The sequence below is a fragment of the Pseudorca crassidens genome, chromosome 19, assembly GCF_039906515.1.
Source record: "Pseudorca crassidens isolate mPseCra1 chromosome 19, mPseCra1.hap1, whole genome shotgun sequence".
NCBI lineage: Eukaryota > Metazoa > Chordata > Mammalia > Artiodactyla > Delphinidae > Pseudorca > Pseudorca crassidens.
In genome coordinates, this window is record NC_090314.1 from 33,981,438 (window position 1) to 34,007,222 (window position 25,785).

Here is a 25,785-nt window from a genome sequence, read left to right on the forward strand (position 1 = left end):
GGGCTGAGCTTCCCCATCCTCTTCTTAACTCCAGATATGATGTGAAATTCTATCGAACACCCCCCTCTCCCGCCAACAAAAATATTTTTTTTTAATTAAAGAGAAAGTACAGACAAAAAATTGTTTTAGTGCTTTAGTACAGTCTACTTCCTCACCCCCCAAAACAAGAATCGAACTTCTGGTTGGACAGCGCCAGTTGTCACTGAGGTGACCCCAGCCTCTGTTTGCAGTTCCAAGTCTTCCGTGTAGGCGTCACTGCTACTGGAACTTTGTACGATGATGCCCTGAACATTTTCTATCAAAGACAAGCTGTTATTAAACAAGTGCCTCCAGTCCAAGAAGTCTCCTGTGGCGGGAAATGAGGAGGCAGCCTCTATCAGTGATATTTTTGTAAACTCTGGCTTTAAAAAATTCCACAGATGGTCACATTATTTCAAGGCTTCAACCTCTTTCATAACCGACTGTCTCTTATCTCATTCCCTCCATTTATTCCTCTTAAATCACATTCTAATCAAGGTCACCATCTCCAACTTCCCCCATACATACACAATAAAAAATAATATGGTTGAAGAATTCTATTGGTAAAAGAAACTGAAGAGGTATAGTAATTTGACAGTCTGTGTTTCCTTTCCATCGACTACACATATATACCCCCTTCCCACACTTTCCTTCCCTCAGTCACCAGAATGAAGGGGCTGGCAAACGTTGGTCTGGTTCCTTTTAGAGTTGATTCCCTACTGGACACTGCCTGGAGGCCTTGGGAACGAATGAGAAGTTCTGCAGTTTGGATCAGTGGCAGAAGCAGGTAACACATCAGGGAACCAGTCAGCCTAAGACAGGAGGGGACAGAAAATGATGAATAGTTTCTGATTACATTCCTCAGCTAAACTGCTACAGTGGCCCCTATGTCTCCTATAAATGTCCATTAGTCTCTTTTGGAAAGAAATAAAATGGTTCAGGAAGCCTAAGTTTATATATACATACAAGATAAGGAGAGAACTAAGATGTAAACCTAAGGAATCAACTAGGTCAACTAAAACCTTTTTGCTCTGACCTCGGACACTTCGTATTCTTTTGTTTTCATTCAATGAATGCACCTTCTTTCCTGTTTTAACGTATTCACTTCGAGGTCTCTGTAATACATCTCCTCAGTCTTCCCTTCCCTGTATAGCCTCTCCTACTTTGCTGCCTTTCAAACTGTGGTGAAAATGAAGTTTCAGGATTATAAGACTAGTCCTTGATGAAGACCATTTTTCTACTGACAATATTACCGCACTCTCTTGAACTTCTTTTCCCAGGATCTAGAAAACCTTTCTCTAGCAATCCTTCTCACAACCTCTGGAGAGGGGTCTCCCCACTACCACAAAGTAGAGGTCAAGTAAAAACAGGCCAGTTCTCATTACTGAAGAGCTGGGATTCAGAAGTATCACTTTTCTTGAGGTAAACGGCTAATTTTTATCTCTATCCATGAGATGAAACCAGAATTCCTGATTGCTCCGAATTTTCTTTCCCATTAAAAATAAAAATTAACAATCTTTTAAATTCAGATGAAATTTTAAATCTTAGGATATTTTCCAGAGAAAATATCCAAAAGTTTGGAATGAGTACTCAAAAACAATCAGCTCCAACTGTTTTGAGGAATATAATGAAATTAGGAAGGTCAAAGATTCCATTCTTAGGACAGAAAAAATCCTTAACCACAAACAAAATGAACCCCTCCTCAAGCCTGCTTCCACAGACTATACTGGGGTCCAATCAAAACACTAGCAATGTCTGAAGACAATAAATTCATATTGATTATTGTAAACAACTTTCAGTGAATGAATCAATGGTGTTGCCTCCAGTTATGATGTATAACTGAAATGTCTGGTGTCTAAGCCAAAAAATATATGTGCCTACATCCACCCAAATAAAATTCAGATTCCCTCCCCACCCTGTTCAGGTTCTTCTTTCCCATCTCCCCTGCCCCAGTGTGTATAACATGTCACTTAATCTTTTAGGGCCTCAGTTTCCTCATCTGGAGAATGAGGACAAAATAAATACCTATCTCACAGAGACAGGACTGTGGATTAAATGAGAAATGTGTATAAAAAGCTTAGAACATTTCCTGGAATATAACAGGTGCTAAGTAGATGTTTTTATTGGTGCTACTGAGTCAGGTTCTAGATTAATTCTGGGGCTAGGAACTCTGCATAAGAGCTCTAAGCCAGTTCTTACTTTCTCTCAAAGTAACAGGTTTTCCCCCTGCCCCATCCCCCTCTCCTTTGAAGAGCCCTAAGGTAAAGGGCCAAAAGGCTAAGGACACATGACAAAGGAAGAAACCTACCAAGATCAGCATTTACAAGGACAACTTTTAGCAAACATTAGAAAGTAACAGGATATTTCCTTCCCATTTTGGAAAGGATTTTAAAATCCTGTGAGTACGTTAAGGATTAAGATTAGATGCAGAATCCTAGGCATAGAAACTATCTCTGCTATTGTCAATTACCCTTCCCAAGAAAGACTAATCAACAAACCAAAACCAAATCAAATCCAAAACTGTCCATAGAGTCTATCTAGTTAGAAGCAGCTTCAAATTGGCAGTTAATGAACAAACTCTTCATGCAAGAAAGCTGGAAGTGACAATGAACAGATCTACTAGTAAAAGGCAAGACTGCAATACTTAGAAATACCAAAAACATTGGCCAGAGAGAAATGTTACCCTGCATTATCAGCCTCAGTGTAATCGGGGAGAAGGGACACACACCCTACCAGACCAAAGGCAACAACACACACACACACACACACACACACACGCGCGCGCACGCACACACACACACACACACACACACACACACACAAAAGAGACAAAAACAAGCCTCTCTGGGAGGAAAGCAGAAGTAATCTCCCCACCCCACCTCCCCACACTAAGGGCTTAAGCCACTTGCCTGTGGCCCATGTGGCCAGAAGCTGGATTTGTGTTTCAATTCTACCACCTGAAGTGTCATCACTAGTTTATTTCTGTTTTAACTGGTAAGGTGAGGAAGGGGAAACAACGAAGAATTTTTTTTCCTAAACACCAATTTAAGTTCCTTGACGGCTGGAACAGTCACAGAGAACAAAGGGACAGGGAACAAACCTACCCATTTTCCTAGTAGACATTTAGTTTAACTGGTAGTTGAGGGTCCTTAAACACTCTATTGTTTGTAAGAAGGGCCATATACCCAAGACGCCCAAAACATATCCAAAGCCAATGGAAACACATTTATCACCTTAACTCTTTTTGAAAGAAGCTGCCAGAAATCAATGCTTAACCTATCAGTTTCTTCCACAAAGCATTTGAGTAGAAATACCTTCCGTTTTACAACTCCTGAATGGCTGTCAGAGGACATCCAACAAATAGCAAGCAAAACAGCATAGGACACAAGAAGGAAAGAAACTAAGATAGGTCAAAAATACACCAAGTAAGAAATTCAATACAACTGGAAAACATACTCTCAGGCACCAACATTTCTCCTTTGGACACCTGTTCCTCCCTGCCCTCAGATGCCCCAAGTCCAGGGTAATGGCTGAGCTTGAAAAAAAGTTGCCACTTAACAGGTCACGCAAACTTCGTGGGCCTTAACCAACAACTACAAAGCTTAATTCAGGACTTCCCTGGTGGCGCGGTGGTTGAGAGTCCGCCTGCCGATGCAGGGGACACGGGTTTGTGCCCCGGGCTGGGAAGATCCCACATGCCGTGGAGCGGCTGGGCCTGTTAGCCATGGCTGCTGAGCCTGCGTGTCCGGAGCCTGTGCTCCACAACGGGAGAGGCCACAACAGTGAGAGGCCTGTGTACCGCAAAAAAAGCTTAGTTCAGTTACATCATGCTAATAAGTCAAAAACATAAATTAAATCCCTACATAAGCAGTTATTTTGGTACAAAGGAAAAGCTCTTTTCAGTGGTTATAGCCTCCACCCCAAATATATTCCACTGGTTAAAAGAGGGATGTAATGACACTAAACAGCATTGTGCTGGTAGCCAACTGCGTTACCAGAAAAATGATTCATTTGCAAAAAAAATTAAAAAATAAAAATTAGTACTTGTTAATGCCTGTCCAAATGTTCTTGTGAAGAGTGGGGCAGGGCAAAAACATACATATATCAAGTGAATACTCTTTACCCAAACTCCCAACAGAAACATCTCTTCAATTTCTTCTTCATTATCAGACTTGAGGATAGTCCAGAGTTCATATGGGATTCTGTTTCTCAGAAGTCTCCAAAGAGTTACCATATTAATACATGCAGATCTTATGGCTCCCTCTTTCTGATTTGGTGCTCCTTCCTCTCCCTTTCATTGGCCTAGATAAAAAAAAAGCCTCATTGGGTCAATATGATCTTTGACTGAGGATCCCTCCATTCCTGGTAGTGAAGGAAACAGGAAATAATGAAACAAGTGTTGAGGAACCTATGCAGTATGTTCCTTGGGTGAGGGACATGAACAGTGGTGACCTAAGACACTGATGTGACATCACAAGACTAGTTAGACTAAGCTTTACGTAGGCTGCTCCATTCTAGGCAGCAATGCCAAGAGATGGCAACACAAGGCCAGAACAGCATAAGATCTGGCTAAGGCTCCAGGAGAGAGATCTGCTTCTTTAAGGATGTTTCTTGACTCAAAAGTCTCTGAACTAGAAGCTGCCTAAAGTTCTCCAGTCAGTTATCTGATCCAGGCATGTAAGCAGGTGCAGGGAACCTGGCAAGCTGGTTGTTAAAGCTCTACACAGGGACAACAGCTGTACTCAGCATTTACTCCTTAAGCTGGGGAATAAAACATCAAGCTTACCAGCTATCCACAAATACTACTTGAAGCATTTCACCCTTGGTTGCCTGAGCAGTGGCAGTAAGCTCTTTGCTAGACCTGAAGAAAGAGGACCACAATTCCTAGATTTTGACTTGATGAACAATTTACTATGGTACACAGGGAAGACGGGTCAGATTCAGAGAATCTAGATTTTTCTCTGAAGTAATTTTAGTCTCTTTAACAAAGTACACATGGCTCTACTCAACTAGATGACAGAATTAGCCCTTTACCTCCAAGGCCTGACACTGTCCTCTGCTAGCTTTCTGTTTTACTGACCTTACGTCCCCCCCAACTCCCCAGCTCCCAGCTGCTTCCTCTTATTTTTCCAGCTTCCTTGCCCCCCACCCAACCTCTCATTTCACCTTCTCTCCCCTTTCATTCAGCAGCGAATGCTCAGAGAGCAGATGGCGAGTACTCAATTCAAGCCGGTGAAAATGCTCCCTGAGTATCAGGTACGAGGCAATCCCAGAAACAGGAATCCTAGGGGTTGCGATACAAACACTCTCTGCCTTTTAGTGATTTCCACTTTAGATGGGCAAGGCATAATATGCTTATTCTTCACATATGGAAGAATATCTTCAGACCAATTTATTAAATAAATAACTAGTTTATTAATTAGTTATACTTAGTTATGTTTCTCAGGGACAAGAGGATTTTTTTTGTTTGCATCAGAATTGACTTTTATTCCTAAAGTAATTTGTCCAGGACCTAAATAGTACCTTTAGCAAAACTCATGAAGCTGTAGGAATCCCCCATATATGTCCTATACAAAAGTTCATTTCGCTAAAGATCAGTTATTCTGATCACTTAAACAAAGCATATGGAAGGATCCATGTTGGTACTACAATCTGTGTTTAGCCCTCTCCCCAGAGAATAGCTGCAAAAACTGAAAGGAAACCTTGACTACTAGAGGTAGGTTTGGGATTTGTTCCACAGTGACCTTAAAACTGCAGGAATTTTGGGATGGAAACTTACCCAGGGAAACAGGGAGGGGAGAGGGAAAAGGGCACCCCCAAGTCCAAGAGCTCCAATCAGTAAAGTTTAATTTAGTCTCTCCTGGTGGCTCTAAGAGCCCTGGTAAACACCTGGTCCTAGAGATATTGCACGGATGATACCTAAAGAGAATCAGCACATACAGACCAAATTCAGTCTGTGCTAATTCCAACCCAGAATGACATACTCAAGGTTTTGAAAGGCCAGCTGGGACACCCCAGGGACTAACTTCCTAGTTCATAATGGATTCTAATCAATTTGAAGACAAAACAAAGACCTCCTAATGTGGATTCTCTTAGAAAAATGGCTCATGAGTAGGACTATGCCATAACTATTATCCTATTTCGGTAAACAAATATTTATCAAGCATCTATTAAACGCCAGGAGCTGTACCAGTCAGTTACTGGAATACTTTTTAAGAATCTCCTCCAGTAGAAAAATCAAAACTTGGAAAGAAATAATTATAGAACAGTTAGACGTTTATACAAAGTGCTTATAAGATCACTGGGAAGGAAAATTTTAAAGGGGCTACTTGCTCTAATACTAAATGAGACTGCACCTCATTGGTTCTCACGTGATAGCTTTGATACTGAAGATTGTCATCTAAGGTTGCTGAATATCAAAACTAATGCTTAAGAGGCTGTATGCTCAGGGCTAAGTATAATACAGACTGTTACTGCAAACTGGAAAGTGGGAAGTGACCATGCATTGGCTTTTAAAACTGGTAAAGTAATTCAGTCCAGTTTTGTGTATTGGATCTATTTTGCTAATACAAATTTGTGTAAGTGTATACTCAGCTAACAAAACAAATGCATGTTTATAAACATTTACCCATTCTCAGAACCTTTTTTATGCTACTGTCTGTGGGGCTGCTGCCTAGTAAGAGTGACTGACCAGGCTCTGGCCGCTGTCTGACCTGCTATCCTTCTGTGGGGCCAACCTGACCAGAGGGGGTCAAAAGCTTCTCTGATGCTAGCTGTGCACTGCACACTGGAAAGACCCACTTTCTTGCTGCTGGGCTCTGGGCCACGGCCACTCTGACAAGATTAACACCAGCTTTGAAACAGCCCCCATCAACTCGGATAAGAACATGGATCAAAGACAGCACCATGGGACACCCTGGTGGCATCAGGTGGACATTACAGGTGGTGATCATTTGGGTCAAAGACTTACCTTCCCCCCCAACAACCTCCCCACTGGAAAAACGCTGTCCTTTAAAAAAAAAAAAAAGCAATGTAGTAATAAAATAAACAGGAATTTGTCGCTAGAAAACATAGATTCAATTTCTGGGCCTGTCACTTTAACATCTCTGAGCCTATTTCCTCAAACCCCAAAATAAGGCTAATAACATTTGAGAATTAAAAGGAGTCAAAGCACTTCATAAAACAACTACTTCCATTACGAATGATGAAGTATTTGTCCTATGTCCTTGCATTTTTCCCTCCAAATTTTCCATTAAGAAGGTAGAAAGGGCATGAACCCTTTAAGTCACTACTTTGGAAATAAGCCCAATCTGATTGGAGGACCACACTGCATATCAGATCTAAGCTATGCAGTCCACCTGCCAAGGATTTCATGAACATACTTATTTATCCATAAATATTTATTAAGGTGTGTATGTACTAACATACTATCTTGGAAAAAGTGTCAAAAAGTTATTAACATAGTCTTCGCTAAGAGTTTACCATGTAGCTGGGGGAAATAAAACATACATGAGACAACCAGACAACTTAATGGCAACATGCAAGTGTATGCATTATGTGACACTAAGTATGCTGAAGAAAAGCAAAGGAAAAATACAGTGCAGTTAGTCCAAGAATGCTTTTGTCTTTAGCTGATCATGAAGGGGTGGAAGAATATTTAATGGCACAAGGAATGTGGGTGCTTGTAAGACTTGTGGGTGTCTGCTAAATGTTTGCTGAGTCTCTTGGCTTTGAGAGAACTGCTTATGCTAGCTGATCCTCTATCAGCCTAAAGACCAGGGTCAGGGTCCTGGAGTAATGTTAAGATTCCCAAACCAAGGAAATACTATCCAGTTTTTTCACTCTGTACGTGAATGCCTCTATAGATTACTAATAAAAAAGAACCAAAATAATTCAATCCCAACGAGAAATCTGTAGAAGTTCTCACTGATACAGGACCACTAAATTCAGAGAGAATTTAAGGCTTCTTTAAGAATCACGCTTAAGCAAGAAAGATGGAAAAAGGAGACCCAGGAGAAAGCAGCAAGAGAGCGAACTCCTCTGCTCTTTTAGGAGACAATGGCATCAATTCTTGAGATCTGTACTGAAAAGTAACAACTTTTGCAACAGAACAACTTTCTTTTTGACTTTGCAAGAATGATTTTGGGGGCAACATTTACTTTTCCAATTATACTTGGCTTAGGCTCGCATTTAAGTTACAGTTGACCCTTGAACACAGGCTTGAACTGCACAGGTCCACTTATACGTGTTTTTTTCAGTACATGTTACAATACTACACAACCCGCGGTTGTTTGAATCTACAGATGCGTAACTGCACATACAGAGGGTTGACTGTAGTTATCTGGAAATCTTACACTGCGTGGAGGGTCACCCCTGACCCTGGCATTAAGGGTCAACAGTAATTTGCATTTCCTAGCTTCATATCTGAGGAATTATTTGATGCAATGTTAGGATTATTACTTTCTCCAATTATCTACCCAGTTAACCAACAGTTCGTAAAATAGGTTTCTATAGCACTTTGCTTTTAAGGAGTACTAAGTTCTTTCTCTTGTCAATCAACGTTTATTAAACTTGGCCAAATGGAGGTGGGAGACAAATCCAAATAGCATTTTGAAGAACCCTATCTGGCAAGTAAACATTTGGCTCACTGGGAAATACAAACACGACAAAAATTCCACTGGGTAGAAAAAATTAACAAAAATTTCAACAGTAATAAGATAAGATTGGGAGGAGACTTAATGCATCACAGAGAAGAGAGCTATTATACGGGTTTAGAAGCTTGCTTTTTATAGTTTCAGAAATTAAATTTAACTTGATAGTGATAAGGATTTGAAGCTGCAGGGTGAGTGCTAATAAGAGGGAAGGAGAAAAGTCTGAAAACATAAAATACAGAAGTAAAAACAAGCATGGTCAGTAAAATATTTACCAGATCAGCTAGAGCAGGGGAAGATGTGATTGCAAATGGTGCTAAATTGTAGACTATAACCCATTGTTTCATACTAGGGAGTGACAGTTTTAGGAAGATCAGATTTGATGGCCAGGATGGAGACGGGTCGTCAAAACCAGTTAACTAGTTTTTCATTACTTTAGTAATGAATTTGGGTGCACAGACAAGGATGCCAGTATGGCAAATGAAGATGGGACACAAATCCAAACAGCATTTTGAATAACTCTATCTGGTAAGTAAACAGAATCTCTATCTAGCTCAAGTCATAGATACAATGGTACTGTGGCTAATAACTGGTGATATTAAGTCGCAGCACTTGACTCTCACATTGCTGCATGTTTACTACCTAGTTTTAGAGGACAAATGAGTCATTTAAGATTTTTTTTGTAGTGTGCTTGCTGTACTGCTAACCAACATTTTACATTCCTAGTCTTATGCTGTGGACGTCACTCTTATTTTGTAATTCAAGTTAAGAAAAAGTCTCCAAAAATTGTTAGAAACATACCAGGAGGTAAAAGGATGGAAAATGTCTTAATGTTACTTAGCTTTTTCTATAAGTATCAACTGAATAAGGATTTATTTCCAACTTGGAAACAAGAAACTGGGACTCTATTAACTGGTTACTTATTCAAGATACTCAGAAAGGGAAGTAAAGTAATGTGAATTTCTAGGTTTCTCTTCAAATGCAATTGAACTGAGTGCCTCCTCGGTGCACAGCATTGTGCTATGTACCTGGGAGGAAAGGGGATGAGGTTATGACCTGTTGGAAAGGAGATATATATATATAAACAACTCACTGATAAAGGCAGATTGGCTTAAGTTTTAAGATACAGTAGAACAATACTCTTCAGGAACAATGATGAAGGACCAATAGTGCTTATTCAGGGACTATCATGTGCCAGACACTGTCTTGGTTCCTTAGAAAGTAAAAACTCATGAATCAAGTAAGATGAGGTAGATAAGTGGATAGAGCAAGCAAGGTAGGTGATAAATGCTATACTAGACATACACAAAGTCTGTGCCAACACAGTATGACAGACGTTAGTTTTCAGAGAGGTGACTCGAGATTATTCAAGGTACGTTGCAGAGGGCTGACTCCGAATGAAGAGATGGACGGCACTGCAGAAGGAAGAAACAGGAGGACCAAATACAAGAAATGCTGGACAATGCCAAGTCCTGGGTTATAGAGTATATCAGGGGGAAGGCTAGAGATCAGACTAAAAGGTAGGCCAGGGGCCAGGTTACCAATGGCCTCAGATTCAGTCCAGGACTTCCAAGTCCTAGTTAAAGGCGGTAGGTTGTCTTTTGTTCAACTGATGTAGCAGTCCATTCCAAAGGATTAAACCTAAATAAACCACCTGAAAGCTTATCCCAAACTTACAAACGCTCTCCTAATACCCAGCACTTCAGGGTACAATTCTGCCATGCCATCTGGCACTTAAAACAATCTCCAAGTTTAGTCTTTTTATTTTATAAAGAGAATTCTAGATTTTCATTTGAGCAATTTAGGATTTATGGTCTCTCTTCACAAGTTAAATCAGGAAGATATCAGAGCTAAGATTTTTAGAATTAAGGAAAGGCATAATCTAGTGCACTTTTAGTTCTCTCAATCCAATTTGCAGCAAGGCTGCTAGTCCGCAACTACCTTCTGTAGCCTCATTTGCTACATAAAATGTGAGTTTAGCAAAGTAATCTCCACTTTGTAAACCTGATTGTATTTTCTCTTCTAAAATACCTTTATTTGTCCTCTTTTAGTGTCTTATTCTTCAAAGTAGACAAGTTCCTAACATTTGTGTTTTAAGGCAAGTGCTCCCATATTGGTGTTGACTAAATTGGATCAAGTGGGCCTAAAACACTTTAATACAATATTCTTAGTGACAATAAACAGGAAGCCTGTGTCCTTTACATTTTTGCAATGTAAAGTTGAAGGGGGGGTGGTGGGAATGACAAATGCTGAAGTGTTAGTTCCTAATAATTTTGGCTTTCTTAAAATAAAATGGCATTAAATAAACATGTCAAGAGAAGTCTGTACTGACTTTCTGATCACAAGATACTCTGCCTACTGAAACAAGGCCTGCAGAACAGAAAAATACGGCTAACCAACCTGACGAATAAACAGGGTTTTAAGGCACACTAACAATCATTGGAAGTCTCAGTAATGCCAAGAAATAAAGATTAATTTCACTCCCCAAAGTGTTTCACACCATAAAAACAAATGATAAAGGCTTCTGAAAGCATACTTCATTTTTACATTATATGACCAATTTTTGGGCTAGATTTGTGGGGGGAGGCACACACACATCTACTCCTGTACCCAATTCTTACACTCTGGCCTTACTATTCCATACCTGGAGATATACAAGGTAGGCAGAAAAACAAGCAGATTCACATCTTTTGCATTTTCTCCTAAGTCCCAGAACCCAGTTAGTTTTCTGATTTACAGATTTACTCATCAAGTACTATTCAAAACCTAAATGAAAAGGGAAAGAATTCTGCCCAACAGATGGGGAGGCAAAGGTAAAGTTTCAGGAAAAAAACTTAGACCAAAAAACCCTAACTTTGGAGCTGATATAGAGGATTAATATAGTTTCCACCTTGCTGTATGGATTCTTTACCCTAGGGTATTTCCTGGTTGATTTTGTATCATAGCTCCCTCTAGTGGCTAAGTAAATTTCCCTAGCGTTTACTCAAATTGGGAGTGGAATAGACCATTGTAAAAAAACCCTACAAAAACCCAAACAACTCATTAGGCATTTGGCATCCCTACAAAATTAATGTTTGTTCAAAGTATACTTGGTGAGGATGAATAAGGCATTCTAGAAAAGCTCTCAGTTTCTACTATCTTCACATTGGTAATTCTATTAATAATTGTAAAAGGAGTTAAAGATACTTTAACCTGATGGTTGAATGTTAGAACTTTTTCTAAGAGATGAAGATGAAACACCCAGGATCTACTTAACTCTAAATGTTTGTTCTGTTTCATTTGTGTTTTGCATACCTACCTAACCGGGAACGTCCTTATGCAAAGGTATGCTTGATTTTTCTCTCCCATAACCCAGTGAGGCATCTATTTTGAAATGTTTATTATGAGGTTACTTCTGCCTAAATTAACTAGTATTTGACAGAGACTACAGAAGCACCAAGCGACTTTTGTAATAAAAAAAAAATCCTTCTCTCCTTCCATCCCTACAAAATCACAACCACATTCAAGGTTGTCGGGTATAGCTTTCAAAGTTAGCAAGAAGCACCGCCCCCTACCCCCCAAGTTCTCAACCACAAGAATAAGCTGGTTGAAGTATACCGTTAACTTCTTGGATCTATATTTAAAGCAAAAGTTTTTGCCAGGATTACTATTTATTCAATAGACAATCACGAGAGACACAATGAACAGATGTTTCCTTATAATCTCTTTACTTCATGCCAATCCCACCTTTTCCTATAGGGTCATATTGATCAATGTTCCTGTAAAAAAAAAAAAAAGTACCAGAAAAAATTACCCCCAAATAGAGTATTCCACCATATAGGATGGGATGGCAGGATATTTCCTTCAATGGAGTACAACTGATGAGAGTCCACCATAGCAACAGAACATAAAGAAATGTGAGTCATACCTTTTCTTGTGGCTGCTTCAGTCTAAAAAGACGGGGAACTTACAGCTCAATCAATAAAGGATCCACAGTAACCGGTTTGTTTTCATTCACATGCTCAAAACTACACAGAAGCTTTCGCTCTGTGTATCCTGTAACAGTTCTACAATCCCTTACCCGGAACTCTCTGGGGCAGATGTATTTGAAATTCAGAGCTTTTTGCACTTTATAAAATGCATATATATACCATATATCATATATAGACCCTTTATCACATAACACTCTCAGCAAAACCTATGGCAACTGACACATCAATATTTCTGCAGGAAGACAATTCAGTCACAGTTAAGTGCAAAACAAAGGCATCGATTTTGGTCACATTTTATATTCAATTTGCTCCACAACAAAAAACTTTGTTTTTGGAGTTTTGGGATAAGAGATTGTGAACCTGTTTTCTGCCTTTGCATTCTTCATACCATGACAGAAATAAGCTAAACCAAAGGATGGTTATAACAGAACTTCAGTCTAATGGAGTTTCTTTCCTTTTAATACTATTTATGGTAAATAACAGACATATAACTTATTTTGTTTGCAATTTCATCACAACTTCATGTACAAAGTAAGCAAAAACGCACACAAGAAATTCATCTTCACAGAAACTTGAAAAAAGAACACCAGCCCTAATGAGCAAATATATTTCAAAGACAAAACTGAGAAAGTTAAAATTCTAGAATCATATGGAACTTAAGCACTATGCGTGGATACACGAATAATGGAATATATTATTAAACTATAAAATTTAGGGGAAAAAACATTTTAAATGAGGGAAATCTGTCCATTTTCCAAAGAGTTTCTTTTTTAAATTAATAAAATTCAGATCCCAAACAATTAGGAATCAGAAAATGGGTTTCTTACCTTTTGTTTCCAGAAGGATGTGGGCTGAACAGCAAGGTGGGTTACTCAATCTGACGTTATGAAAAATAATTGCTTCTTAGAGACTTAAGTTTTTCCTTGGTTAGAAAATAATAAACTAATTATAGGCTCCCTACAATATCTAAGGGGACATAAATAGGGAGAAAAGGGGAAAATCCAAGACAGCTTTTTTAGTTCCAAAAGGGTGTGACTTTCTTCTAACAGCTGCTAATCTAGGTAGAGATTTAAGGTCCATTTCCTAAGACTGAAAAACAGCAAGTCTGCCTCTCCCCTTACAGCATTTAGCTGTCTGGTCTTACTGAACTGGAAAACCTGCATCCTTCTACCTTTCAAACAGTTACGTCCTCTCTAATCTTAAACAGCCTATATACTAGGGAAGTAATATTTTCTACCTCACTTCAGTCAGGGGTTGGAACTACCTGTAGTAGAGCACATCTTTCAGCGTAGCTTAAATGCAATTTAAGTGATGGCAACTTAACTTTGCCAACTTTGAGCGATGGCAATTTTCATTTTGGTTCTGTTTCCAAAATATTCAATGAACACAAATGAACCCAGGCTTGCTTAAGTCTAGCTCATGTTAATCTTTCCAAAATTAGTCATTAAAAAATACCAATTGTATATTCTACAGATGAAACAGAACTTGTTTTACGTGCCTGTCTGCTCTTGAACAGTTGTTTTGAATTCTCACATAACTAGAGTTACTCCCTTAATGAATCTATACCAAGTGTTTTGCTTAAATACTTAAAATGGAATCCTAATTTTGAACTTCCTCCTGACATTCCAAAATCCCTCCTCTTCCTCCTGACATTCCATAAGGTTCACTTAAATGTACTGGTTGGGTGACCTTATGCAAATCCCTTTGGGCCCATTTTCTCTACTACCAAGATTTCTAGTGTTTCCTAGGTTTGAAATTACGTCAACTGAATAGCAATCTTAAATTCTGCTTCCAAGGGTAATTAACACCCAAGGGAAATGTTACGACTTAGCTACCTTTTGGGTGTAGAAAAAGAATGGTTTGATGGTTGTGACTAGCTATCAGGAAATCAGAAGATTAGGAATTCTAAGTAAAAACCCCTCCCCAACTCTAAATTGAAAACTTAGCACCAAGGGGCTATCAGGTAAAGATACAAAAACCAGTAGACTACAAGATGTAATCACTGCTTTGGTATGTTCTGGATACAGAATAACTTTATGGTTGAGAAGACTTCCAAGGCAAAATTCTAAAGAATGCCCAGCTTTTTATTAGCAATGATTTACTCAAATAAGCAGTTAATCTTCTAGTGTGCTATTCACACTTTGAACAGAAAATGTAATTTACTTTAAGAATCCTAATCTGTGCTGAATTTAAAACTTACCAATTTTTTAGATGAGTTTAGTTTTATTGAGAAACTCAAAGGCTAATAACACCATTAATTTACTAGTCCTCACCCAATTTTGCACAAAACCCTATGCTGTCTAGATGATCACCCAAAATAAGCAGCATCTATAAGCTTTTCATCATTTTTAAATCAAAGCTCTGAAACTTATCCTTCAGAGACTAGATCACCGCCTCACTTACCATATTACATACACAATTGCCTTATTCTCATTTTTTATCTTCCCCTGAAGACTTTTCACAACAATTAACAGATAGCTAATAGCATTTATTAGAAAAGTCCTTTCAAGAACCTTTAATTTACTAACACATAAACACAAGAATCGGAATCTTATCAATTTAAAGTATTAACTGAGACTAGTCAACCAGGAAAAATTCTTACAAGAGGAAAAAGGACAACCATGCATAGTTTTTTTAAAAAAATGTTTATTTTTTCAAAGAAAAACGGCAATAGCCAATTGGAAACCTACTTAGTCTTCAACTCCAATTTTGTTTTCTTTAAATTTAGAAGTGACTTACTGTTTTACTATTTTAAACAAACCCCCCCTTTCCCCTTTAAATGTTTACCATCTACTCGTGCTGAATCCTTCCAAGGAGATTGCTCCAGCGTATATCTCCAGGTCCTCGCTTTGCTCCTTTTACCAAAAAATGCAAAACACAATTCCATCGTGCATCTTAAGGGCTCCAATCGTCAAAAATAGGAAAAAAAAAAATCTTTGGAATAGCCAATTAAGTTGAATAAAAAAAAAAAAAAAAATCCACACGAATGCGGTTTGGTTGGGGCAGGAATCCACTCCTATGTTCCTGGTAATCTGATCCCGCTCCATGAATCCTTGTAATTCATCCTCCCTATCCTATCCACATTATGATTTGAATCCAATGATCCAGCTCCAAGGATTGGGATCCAGTGAGCCCTCTCCAATCCAAACCTTTATAACCAGCAAAACCAAAAAAGAGGAGGCAAAATGTTAGATACTGTAATCAAAAAAGGTTTCTGGGGAATGATGAGTTATGTCTGTCATCAGTTTAACAGATGTACATCAATAACTATCAAATTCCCCAAAACAAGTTTCTGAATGGTGTTCAGATAAATTTTAGAAACTTAATCATCATAGAGACTAACTGGAAGAAGCATTTTATATTTACAGTTCAACTGATAATGCCAACACTTGTTACTGTACAGCGTATTACAGGTTTTGTGGTTGCAAAAAGTCATGTAGTTGAGTTTACTGGTATTGCTACCCACCTAAGTCTAAACTAAATCTAATGCTCCCATCTGTAATTTAATTTGTAAATTAAAGTGTTTTAAACATATGAGTCAATTATGAATATTAGTTTAAAGGGGAAGGTGAGACTTAAAAGTATTCCCAACTAGATTATCTACACCAATACGTTGGAACTCTATATTTTGCTTTCATTTTGTCTTAAAAAAAATGAAGTAGCAACGCTATATCAGTCACACAGAGGACATGCAGATTTAGCAGTATTGATATTATACTCTATCCGGTTGGAATTAAAGACACCCTGTACCCACATGTACACCAACAGCAGGTCACACATTAACAGTTGTAACTAAGCATTGTGACAAATTAGCCAGTTCTTCCCACATTAGTCCCTATTAAAACAAAAAAGGGTAGGGAGCAAAATAAATTGTTACAAAATGGGCAACGTAATTTTGCCACAATTGCCAAGGTTTAAAGAGCAAAGCAATTGTAGCTAAAGGTCACTGCATAAGATGTTTGCAAGTGTTTTAAGGTAGATGTACAATCATTTTAAACCCTTGCCTTTTAGTATAAGGTCAATACTGCCAATTTCATCTGTGACAATAGCACTTGGAGTCATACCATTGCCTCCATTATTGATCTGATCCTCCTCAATCCTCCTTTTGACAATCCTAAAATGATTGAAATGTGCTCCACAATCCTTAATCCAAAGCATTCTTAATCCATCTCTTCAGATATGTCTACAGAAAGACACATGAAAAGCAAGATAAACATAAGAACTTCCCCAGGTAAGATAACCACAAACACCCCCAACAACCCAGTTCACACAAACCAGAGCAGAATAGACATTTACATAATATCACAGTCTGAAGAGCATGGAGAGTTAACTAAATTTAAACAATCCTGTCTATGACATCACTTAAAATACAATTTATCAGACATGAGGGGAATGTAGATGTTAGGAGCAAGGGGATATTACACAAGAATGCAATTCAACACTTTAGCCCATTCTGAACAAAACAGTTTGAATTAAAAAATGAAAAGATTGTACTGAATAAAGGAAAACTGTATACAACATGGGTTCTACAAAAAGTGTCACCAATCATCTTATGTACGAGAGCGAGATCTGCTATGACGGGGAGAATAGCGTGGTGATCCTCTGCTTCTCCTTGGGGAATAACTGCGACTCCTGCTGTTGCTTCTGCTACGGCTTCTGCTACGACTACGGCTTCGAGATCGAGATCTTCCATAACTTGGACTTCTGGGCCCATCAACTTTAACCCGGATGTAGGCAGTTTCTCCCTATTGAATAGACAGAACTTTCGATTGAAAGATCTAAGCTTTCACCTGTCTTCAGGCATGCTGAATTCAATGTAACTTAAACCAGAGGCACTTTACTGGGTTTACTCGGACACCCTTGCCTGAATCTTACCTTCAAATTCCACTGTTAAGACCACTGTATCCAATTCTGGCCAAAGAAAAGAATAAGTGTATAACCTACCTCATGAGATCTAAACTTAGTGTTATCCAGTTTTCGAACTGCATAGGTCATATCTTCTTTCCGTACAAACTCCACGACACCAGTGCCATCTCGGTAAACATCAGCATAACATACATCACCTGCTTCACGCATGTGATCCTTCAAATCCTGCCAGCTTCCACTTGGAGGCAGTCCTGAAAAAGTTATTTTTTTTCAATACCAATTATCCTAAAGTTCACATTAAACTTAAAATTTACATTAGAACAAAGATTACTTTAAAATTAACGATTATTTTTAACATCCTAGGTTAAGGAGCTGTTAAGATTCTGGAATCAAGAGCCCAAAATTATTTGCAAAGTAAGGATCTTCATATTCTAGGTACTGCAACCTAATTTGGCAAATCTCAAATACAGCAATCCCTGTTTACTAAATTCACCCACAGGACTAAAGTAATTTAAGACCTGGCATGAAAACTTGCATTTGTCAAACTGGTCATGCAAGGAAAACTTTAAAATGGTTTCTGCCCCCTTTCATCAACTCGCACGGAACGGTCAACTCACCAGAGACAACCACTCTGTTTTCAGAGCGCCTGGACGGGGGACCATAGCGGCCTCGGGGAGCCCCGCCACCTCCACCCCCGCCGCCGCCTCGGCCTGTACCACGGCCGCTTCGAGGAAACTCCACCCGCAGACGGTATCCATCATAATCGTAGCCGTCGCGACCATACACCGCGTCTTCCGCATCCCTGCGTGATCACAGAAGAGCAAAGGGGTAAGGAAAAGGACCGGGAGGGGCGGCTAACTCGGTCGGAGAGCTAGCGGCCCCCCGCACATGCGCACCTGGGGTGGAAGAGCCCACATGCGCTGCATAATAGGAATGGCCCCTCCCCCACCCAGAAGCACGCCAGGCTGCCGACCACTACGGCAGCCCTCGGCGCCTCAGTTTCCCGCTCCGAGCCTGCAAGTCGGCTCTGGGGACGTCCGGAGGGCCCAGCCACAAGAGAAGCCACGACGACTCGGCTCCTCACTCCACTCCTGCATGGGCGATTCGTCTTGCTCCCAACCTCAGAGCCCACCTCCCCATTCTCCATGCGAAGGCCTTGGAGCCTTCCCCAACTACTCCAACCTATTTCCTCAAGGCAGCAAGACCCTGACCGCCTCACCGCGGGTCCTCGAACTCAACGAAGGCGAAGGGCGGTCCTCCGCGGCGGTTCTTCAGATCGATGTCGCGGATAGCACCGTATTTGTAGAACACGTCCTCAATGTCCTTGGTTCGGATGTCTGGAGGTAAGTTCCCCACGTAGATGCGGCAGTCGTTGTTCCCTGCCGGCCCACGAATCACACCACCTCCCGACATGGCGGCGACGAAAGGCGCGGACTCGAGAACAGGTCTTCCCACCAAGCCTAGCGAACAGCAGAGCGAGCCCACAGCTACACCACGTCTCCCGCGGCCCCTCCAAAATGGCGCCTTTATCAGCTCGGCGCACGGATATGGGGGGAGGGAGGAAGAGAAGCGGGAGGAAGCAGCTATTCGATCTCACTACGCACGCGCAGAAGCGTAACGGGTGCTGCGAAAGGCACGCTGGCGCACGCGCGACGTCACCCTCCGCGCGAAGGGAAAAAAAGTTCCCGCGTTTCCGATTTTGTGGAGAGGTTCGCGAATGAAGTGACCGGCTGAGTGGTAAATATTAAATACAGACCCCTCATAAAAGGGGTTATTAACCTCTGTCGAGTCCTAAAGAATAATCAGTTTCCCCAGGAATGGGTCTCTTAAAGCAACGGCGCCCTGAAAGGATTTGGTGAAACCTAGCCGAGAGCTTTGTCCCACCATGCTCTGCGGTGTTAACGGCCTTTGGCGGGAAAGACTCACGGGGGCGGAGTCTAAGGGGGCGGGACCGGGCGGTTGCTCCGGAAACGGGGGCGTCCTAGGAGAGTGCGCCTAGTTCAGCAGTTGCGTTGTCTGTGATTCAATGCAGAGCCAAGCCGTGACTTTGTCTTTCCGCTCCGTCTCCTGCGAACTGGCCGTGGGCTGCTTACGTAAGTGTCTCATGGAGGGGAACCCAGCTTAGATTCCCTAGTAAATAGACTACACTAAAGTACCGTTCCACCTTCGGTTCGGAACCGAGCTTTGTATATAGCTCAGTTAAACACTCCTTGTGCTAGTGGCGGTGATTCGTGCTCTGACCAGTCATTGGTGGTACCTGCCACCCAGGACCCAGACCTCTGCTTCTCTCTTCAACAGCCTATCGCTAGGCCCAACGCAGCGGAAAGGTCCAGTGAAGGTTGCAGAATGAACTGTGCCTGTTATTTCTCCAGCTGCTTTCAAAGAACGAGAAAAAGCGCTCCTGCCTCTGTGTATTGCAGAATCCTGAATTTCCTTCCTTTTTTTGAAGTCATTACCAGGCTTCTCAAGTAATATGAATGAGCACAATGAATGTGTGAGTACTACTGGGACCACTGGAGACCACAGTTGCTGCTCAGGACTGATCCTGGTAGCATGCTGGTCCAGGGAGGTAAGAACTTTTTACATTTTTTCCTCAGTGACATCTGAAATCTAGATTTTTATATGAAATGCTGGGGTTTTTAAATATTAGTGATGAATTCAAATTAAGAAAAACAACAACAACCCTGCAGTTATCAATATGCTAAAACAGATCTGCACTCTAAGTGTGAGGATAATTTTTTTCATATTATGTATTTATTTGCAACTCCCTCTCCCCAGGGATGTGAGGCAGTTTACAGAGATACCATAAAACATTACTAAAACTGGATGGAGAAATCACGGGGAAAATAAGGGAGGAGGATTAAAATGAAGGCATTGATAAGATTAGTACACAAAATGCCTGCAGTAATAATTTGGTGAACTCCTAGAGATGGACTGCAAATTTGCCTGTGGCCATCCCGGAAGTCACAGTAAAGAAAGGAACACAGTATGTTCAAAATCCAAAGTGCCTTTGAAATTTAAAAAAATAGATCGTTTAGCAGAAGCGCATGTTTTCAGTTCTGAAAGTTGACTGAATGTATTTTACAAATGTTTCTAGTAATCCCCAAATACAAATTTAATTTGCTCCTCAACAGATCCATAGAGGATCTTTGGTAGTCCTTGAAATCTCTTCGGTGGTTTCCAAAATTATGAGTATATGTGCATGTACTTTTTTGTCTGTCCTTTAGCTCAGGAGTCCCCAACCCCTGCGCCGAGGACCGATACTGTTCGTGACCAGGCCGCACAGCAGGAGATGAACGGCAGGCGAGTGAGCAAAGCTTCATCTGCCGCTTCACCGCTCCCCATTGCTCGCATTACCGCCTGAACCTTCCCACCCGACCCCCCATCCGCGGAAAAATTGTCTCCCACGAAACTGGTCCCTGGTGCCAAAAAGGTTGGGGACCACTGCTTTAGCTCATCCTTCAATAACATATTTTTAAACTGAACTTTCAATTTAAAGAGAGAAGACCCTGGGAATTTCCTGGAGGTCCAGTGGTTAGGACTTCTTCCTTCCACTGCAGGGAGCATGGGTTCCATCATTCCATCCCTGGTCAGGGAATCCCACATGCGCAGTGCGGCCAAAAGAAAAAAAAAGAGAAGACCCTGATAATTTTTCAGTGAGAAGCTGACCAAAAGGGACACTATTTCAACAGATTTATTCATTTCTAGCACTATCCTACTTGGTTAGCAGCAGAAGAGATGAGAGTTTTTAAAGAATTCCAGGCACATCATGTATTGGTTCTTACATTCAATATTTATTTACTGAGCACATTTTCTATCTAATTTTATCCATCCATTTATGATTATTCAGATTCATCTTTGGTTGATTAATGTTAAGTCAGTAATAACTGAAGTGATTTAAACATAGGTGCTTTTGATTTCAAGGCATTTTCATTCCAGAAAAATAAGAAAACCATGAATTTGCTTTGATTTATTCTTGTCCAATTTAATGCAGTCATTTCTGATTCTGTTCAGTTCAGAAGAATACAGGGTAAAATTTAATAGAGAGTGAATAGGACATTCTTGTTTCTCTCTTGGCCTATTTTACCGTGTTTGAGTGTAACCAAATTGTAGGTTCTGGGGTCTCTTGTAACCGAAAGTGGGGTTCGGCTGCTCACTGCTCAGAAACCAATAAAGGCCAGGTTGGTGGAAAGGAATGTTCGCTTTATTTTGGATGCCAGTGACTGTGGGGGAGGGTAGATGCCTGTCCAAAAGGCCGACTCCCCCCACCCCTCCGCCCCCGACAATTGGGGCAAGAGCTTTTATAGACAGAGGGAGGGGGCCACATGCAGAAATAATACAGTCAGCTCTGACAGTCATCTTGAAATTGGTCATCAGTGGTCTTACCAGTGTCATCTTGATTGTTTTAGGTACAGTTAATCTTCGGTTCCAGGTTCGGTTTGTTTCCATTTCTTTGAGGCCAGTTTTCGGAATTGTGGAAGCTTATGTCATGGCTACAGCCTGGTCATCATGTAGTTAACTTCTTCCACCTGGTGGGGGCTTCAGTGTCTATAAGACAGCTCACAGGATGTGGCTCAGAATATTGTCTATAGCCCTTAAGGAGGAACTAAAGGTCCTTGACTATGCTTAATGACTAAACTATTATTTGGTCTCCTCTGTTTTCTTTGTTTCTGCATTTTCTCACTTCTCTGATTAAACTTATCCTTTGGCTAAAGTTTTTCCACAGACAAAAGGCAGGCTGGAACTTCCTTGGTGGTGCAGTGGTTAAGAATCTGCCTGCCCCTGCAGGGGACACAGGTTTGAGCCCAGGTCCGGGAAGGTCCCACATGCCGCAGAGCAACTAAGTCCGTGCGTGACAACTACTGAGCCTGTACTCTAGAGCCCGTGACCCACAACTACTGAGCCCACGTGCCACAACTACTGAAGTCCGCGCACCTATAGCCTGTGCTCTGCAGCAGGAGAAGCCACCGCAATGAGAAACCTGTGCACTGCAATGAAGAGTAGCCCCGCTCACCGCAAGTAGAGAAAGCCCGCGCACAGCAATGAAGACCCAACGCAGCCAATAAATAAATAAATAAATATTTTTTTTAAAAGGCAGGCTAAGGACATGGGTGCGGGGGGGGGCAAGGACCATAGGGTCCTGGTCTATTTCACTATGACAAGGTCAAGGTGTAGCAAGAAAAGTCTGGATGGCTGTTTATCAAGGTCTCCTTGGGTGACATTAGCTTGGAAATTATTACATTTAAGGGTATGATCTTATACTATCAGTGTCCCAGAGTAGATTGGCATGTTTTAGTACACAAGAGTGAAAAACAAGAAAGCGAATAAACCAAACCATTTGTTCATTTGTTGGGGGGTGAAACAGATTCATTTTTGATAACCGTGATGTTCAAATTGTACACACCAAGAAAACTTTTTGTCAGGTCTGGAAAGCAAATCAGACAGTTTCTTAGTAAATAAGGAATCAAAACAAAATGAGGTGAATCGCTTTGAGAGATGTCTCATTCAGATCCTGGTGAAACCTGATAAATGATCTCTGCCCCACAGCAGAGTGTACCTCTTCAAAGACAGGAAGATTCATACCCTCTGGACTTTGCATCTCTGTTCCCCGAATAGTGCTGGGTAAAGATTGGCAATTCTCTGTCTGTAGGCTAATCTTCATGCAAAATTTTCTCTGAACAGTGTACTATACAATTAATTAGATCTTTGCTGACCAGATTACAGCCGCTTCGTTTTGCCTCCTGAGATTACCTCCTCATCTTAATTAGGGCTTTAGAGTGTTTCTAAACTCCTCAGTTACACAGTCACGGACAGTTTTATGGATTGCTCTCACAATTCATTAAGTATGGATTTTACCAGTTTAATTCTTAGAAGCTGCCTATTTCAATACTTTTGCTGTGTATGTAAAGTTACTTCCGCAAAAAGAAACTTTAAATGCTTTCGATTCAATCCTGTAAGTATAAACTAGTGTAAGCACTATACTGTACCCTGGAAATAATTACTTCGGGAAAAAAGGAAATTCAAAGAGTTAGTTACCGTAAGGGTTGAAATCACAAGACTCAGTTTTTCAGTTATTTTCCTAACACTTAAAATCTACCTGTGGTGATGGTTACACAAATCTGTAAATATACCAAAAACCATTGAATTGTACAAGTAAAGCAAGTGAATTGTATGGTATATAAATTATAACTCAATAAAAAAATTTTTAAATGACTGGGGAAAAAAATATCTCCACAATCAGCAAAATCACTCTCCAGTACCATTCCTCTAAAGGTGTTATTAAGGCTTGGAGGTGTTCTAGAGTAATTTGCACTGAAATATGCCTTCCCTAATCTGGAAATTCTGTTTTCAGTATTTGTGTATCAATCCTTACTGTCATTTATGGGGATAACTGTTAGCTTTACTAGGTGAAGAGACACAAAAATTAGGAGTACTTAATTCCGCCGTGAATAGCAGTTACTTCCAGAAAGAGTTCACTTGCATAGTTCTCTATTCCCTTGTTCCACCTGTTTAGTGATTAGTATTCTCTGAGAAAGGAAGAAATATTAATGGTATATCTTTTTATTTCATTTATATTTGTCTCATCTTCCCTAGTAAACTAGGTTGAGGACAGATTTTTGCTGTAATTCCCTTTATTACGAGTACATTTTCTGTTAAAATGAATATTATTGACTATTTCCTGACTGCTCTTTGAAAATAATGGGACTTTAGATGAGCAGAATGTTGTTTCTATGGAAACTGTATCATGTTTCTGTCAGTGGATAGACACAATGGGTACAAGGATTGTTTTTCATTTCACAGTGTAATAATGATAGCCACTTTTCAAGCCCAAGTAAATCATCTAATAATATAGTCTTGGTAATCTTATTTTAGGACTGGCCTCCCTCATTCTTTGATTCTTCTTGTTTTGTTTTTGGCTAATTCTGCCCATCTTTACTGTCCTATTACGGATAACAATAACATGATTTTGCCAGAAAACAGCTCTCAAAATGATCTATTACAAAGAGATATACTTCTTCCATGTCTCCCTCTTCCTATTGATATTATTACTCCCTCTCTCCCTCTTCTTGCTTAATTTAAGTTCTTTCTCTTAAAAATTAAAACACCAAATCATATTGTACATTTCTTAATTGGAGTAAATGGCTGTTTAAAGAATTATAATAAAAATATGGCAGATATCCTTTATTTGCTAACAATGCTATCTTTTTTGGCAATTTTATCTTATACTATGAGCCCTATATAAGTGTTAGCTATTATTATTAGTAGTAGTAATGGTATTATATGTTAATGTGTCTGTCAAGTATGTTAGAAATAATTTCAATAAAAATTTTTTTATTTGAAATTTTGAGAGTATGACTGTTTTTTCACCCTTTACTGTTTTAAAAGTTAGATTAGCTGAAAACTCTCAGAATTACTTTTCTAAATTTGCTTGCGGAGTTGAGTAGTTGCAACATAGAATACATGGCCCACAAGCCTAAAATATCTGGCCCTTTACAGAAAAAGTTCGCCAACCTCTGGCCAAGAGGGAAAAACCTGCTTTTGTAATTTTTGCCTAAACCTAATTTATAAGTTCAGTTTTGTCATGTTCTTTCTCTAGTAGGTGTTTTTGATGGGTAATATATTGTTAATAGTTGTAAACATAAGTAGTACACTTCTTCAAGTGATACTTTGCTTACACATGCTTCAGCACCCATTACTACAGTGTAATGCTAAGGTAACCTGCCAGCCTGCCCAGCCCAGAAGGGAAGGTGCTGCTCTGTTCCAACCGGTTGCATTTTTTTGTCGTCTCGTTGACTCAAAATTGCTCGTCTTAAGAGTGCAGGTTTCTGTAATTGTTCTTGCATTGACGCAATGTCATATGCAGAGTCCATACAGGTTCTGTTCTAAGTATCTGTTAATGTCCACTCACTGTGGAATTTGTAGGTAAATTTCCAAAATTTGCAGATTGTGTTCCACAGTTCTGGGAGCCCAGCAGCTTTCAGGCTGCTGCTAGTACCACCAGTCGCCCCAGAGGACTACTAGATGTGGATACCTGTGTAGTCTACAGTCTAGACCCATGCCCATGGGATCCTTCCTTGTCTGGCCCCCACCTGCCTCCATGTGGTCAGGAGCTCACCAGCTGCAATTCCTTCCAAGTTAATTTCTACCCTTTGTAGTATCCAGACTCCAGGGGAGGAAAAGTTCTTTCCCTTAATTTAGAGTCTCCATTTCCTGTCTTGGGATCTATCTTTATACAAGACAATTGAGAATGAGAATATTTGCTTCTAAAGGAATTCCCT

The 25,785-nt window shown here is 40.2% G+C and overlaps 1 protein-coding gene and 1 long non-coding RNA gene across 4 annotated transcripts; one reads left to right on the forward strand and one right to left on the reverse strand.

Annotated features, from left to right (window-relative positions):
* Positions 1 to 107: 107 nt before the first annotated feature.
* On the reverse strand, positions 108 to 19,063 carry SRSF1 (serine and arginine rich splicing factor 1). Its single transcript, XM_067714635.1, has 5 exons — positions 18,726 to 19,063; positions 18,124 to 18,308; positions 17,585 to 17,757; positions 4,142 to 17,385; positions 108 to 830 (listed from the first exon to the last, which is right to left on the reverse strand). Exons 1-4 carry the CDS (start codon positions 18,917 to 18,919, stop codon positions 17,191 to 17,193), a joined length of 747 nt encoding a protein of 248 aa, XP_067570736.1. The 5' UTR covers positions 18,920 to 19,063; the 3' UTR covers positions 108 to 830; positions 4,142 to 17,190.
* On the forward strand, positions 18,244 to 24,848 carry LOC137211902 (uncharacterized). 3 transcript variants are annotated; one of them, XR_010937274.1, is made up of 4 exons: positions 18,244 to 18,334; positions 18,702 to 18,849; positions 19,956 to 20,075; positions 20,734 to 24,848. It is a non-coding gene; the product is annotated as an uncharacterized lncRNA (long non-coding RNA). The 3 variants fall into 3 exon arrangements; XR_010937273.1 differs by lacking the exon at positions 18,244 to 18,334 and adding an exon at positions 19,539 to 19,599 and having other exon boundaries at positions 18,412 to 18,849; XR_010937272.1 differs by lacking the exon at positions 18,244 to 18,334 and having other exon boundaries at positions 18,422 to 18,849.
* The last annotated feature ends 937 nt before the right edge of the window (positions 24,849 to 25,785 follow it).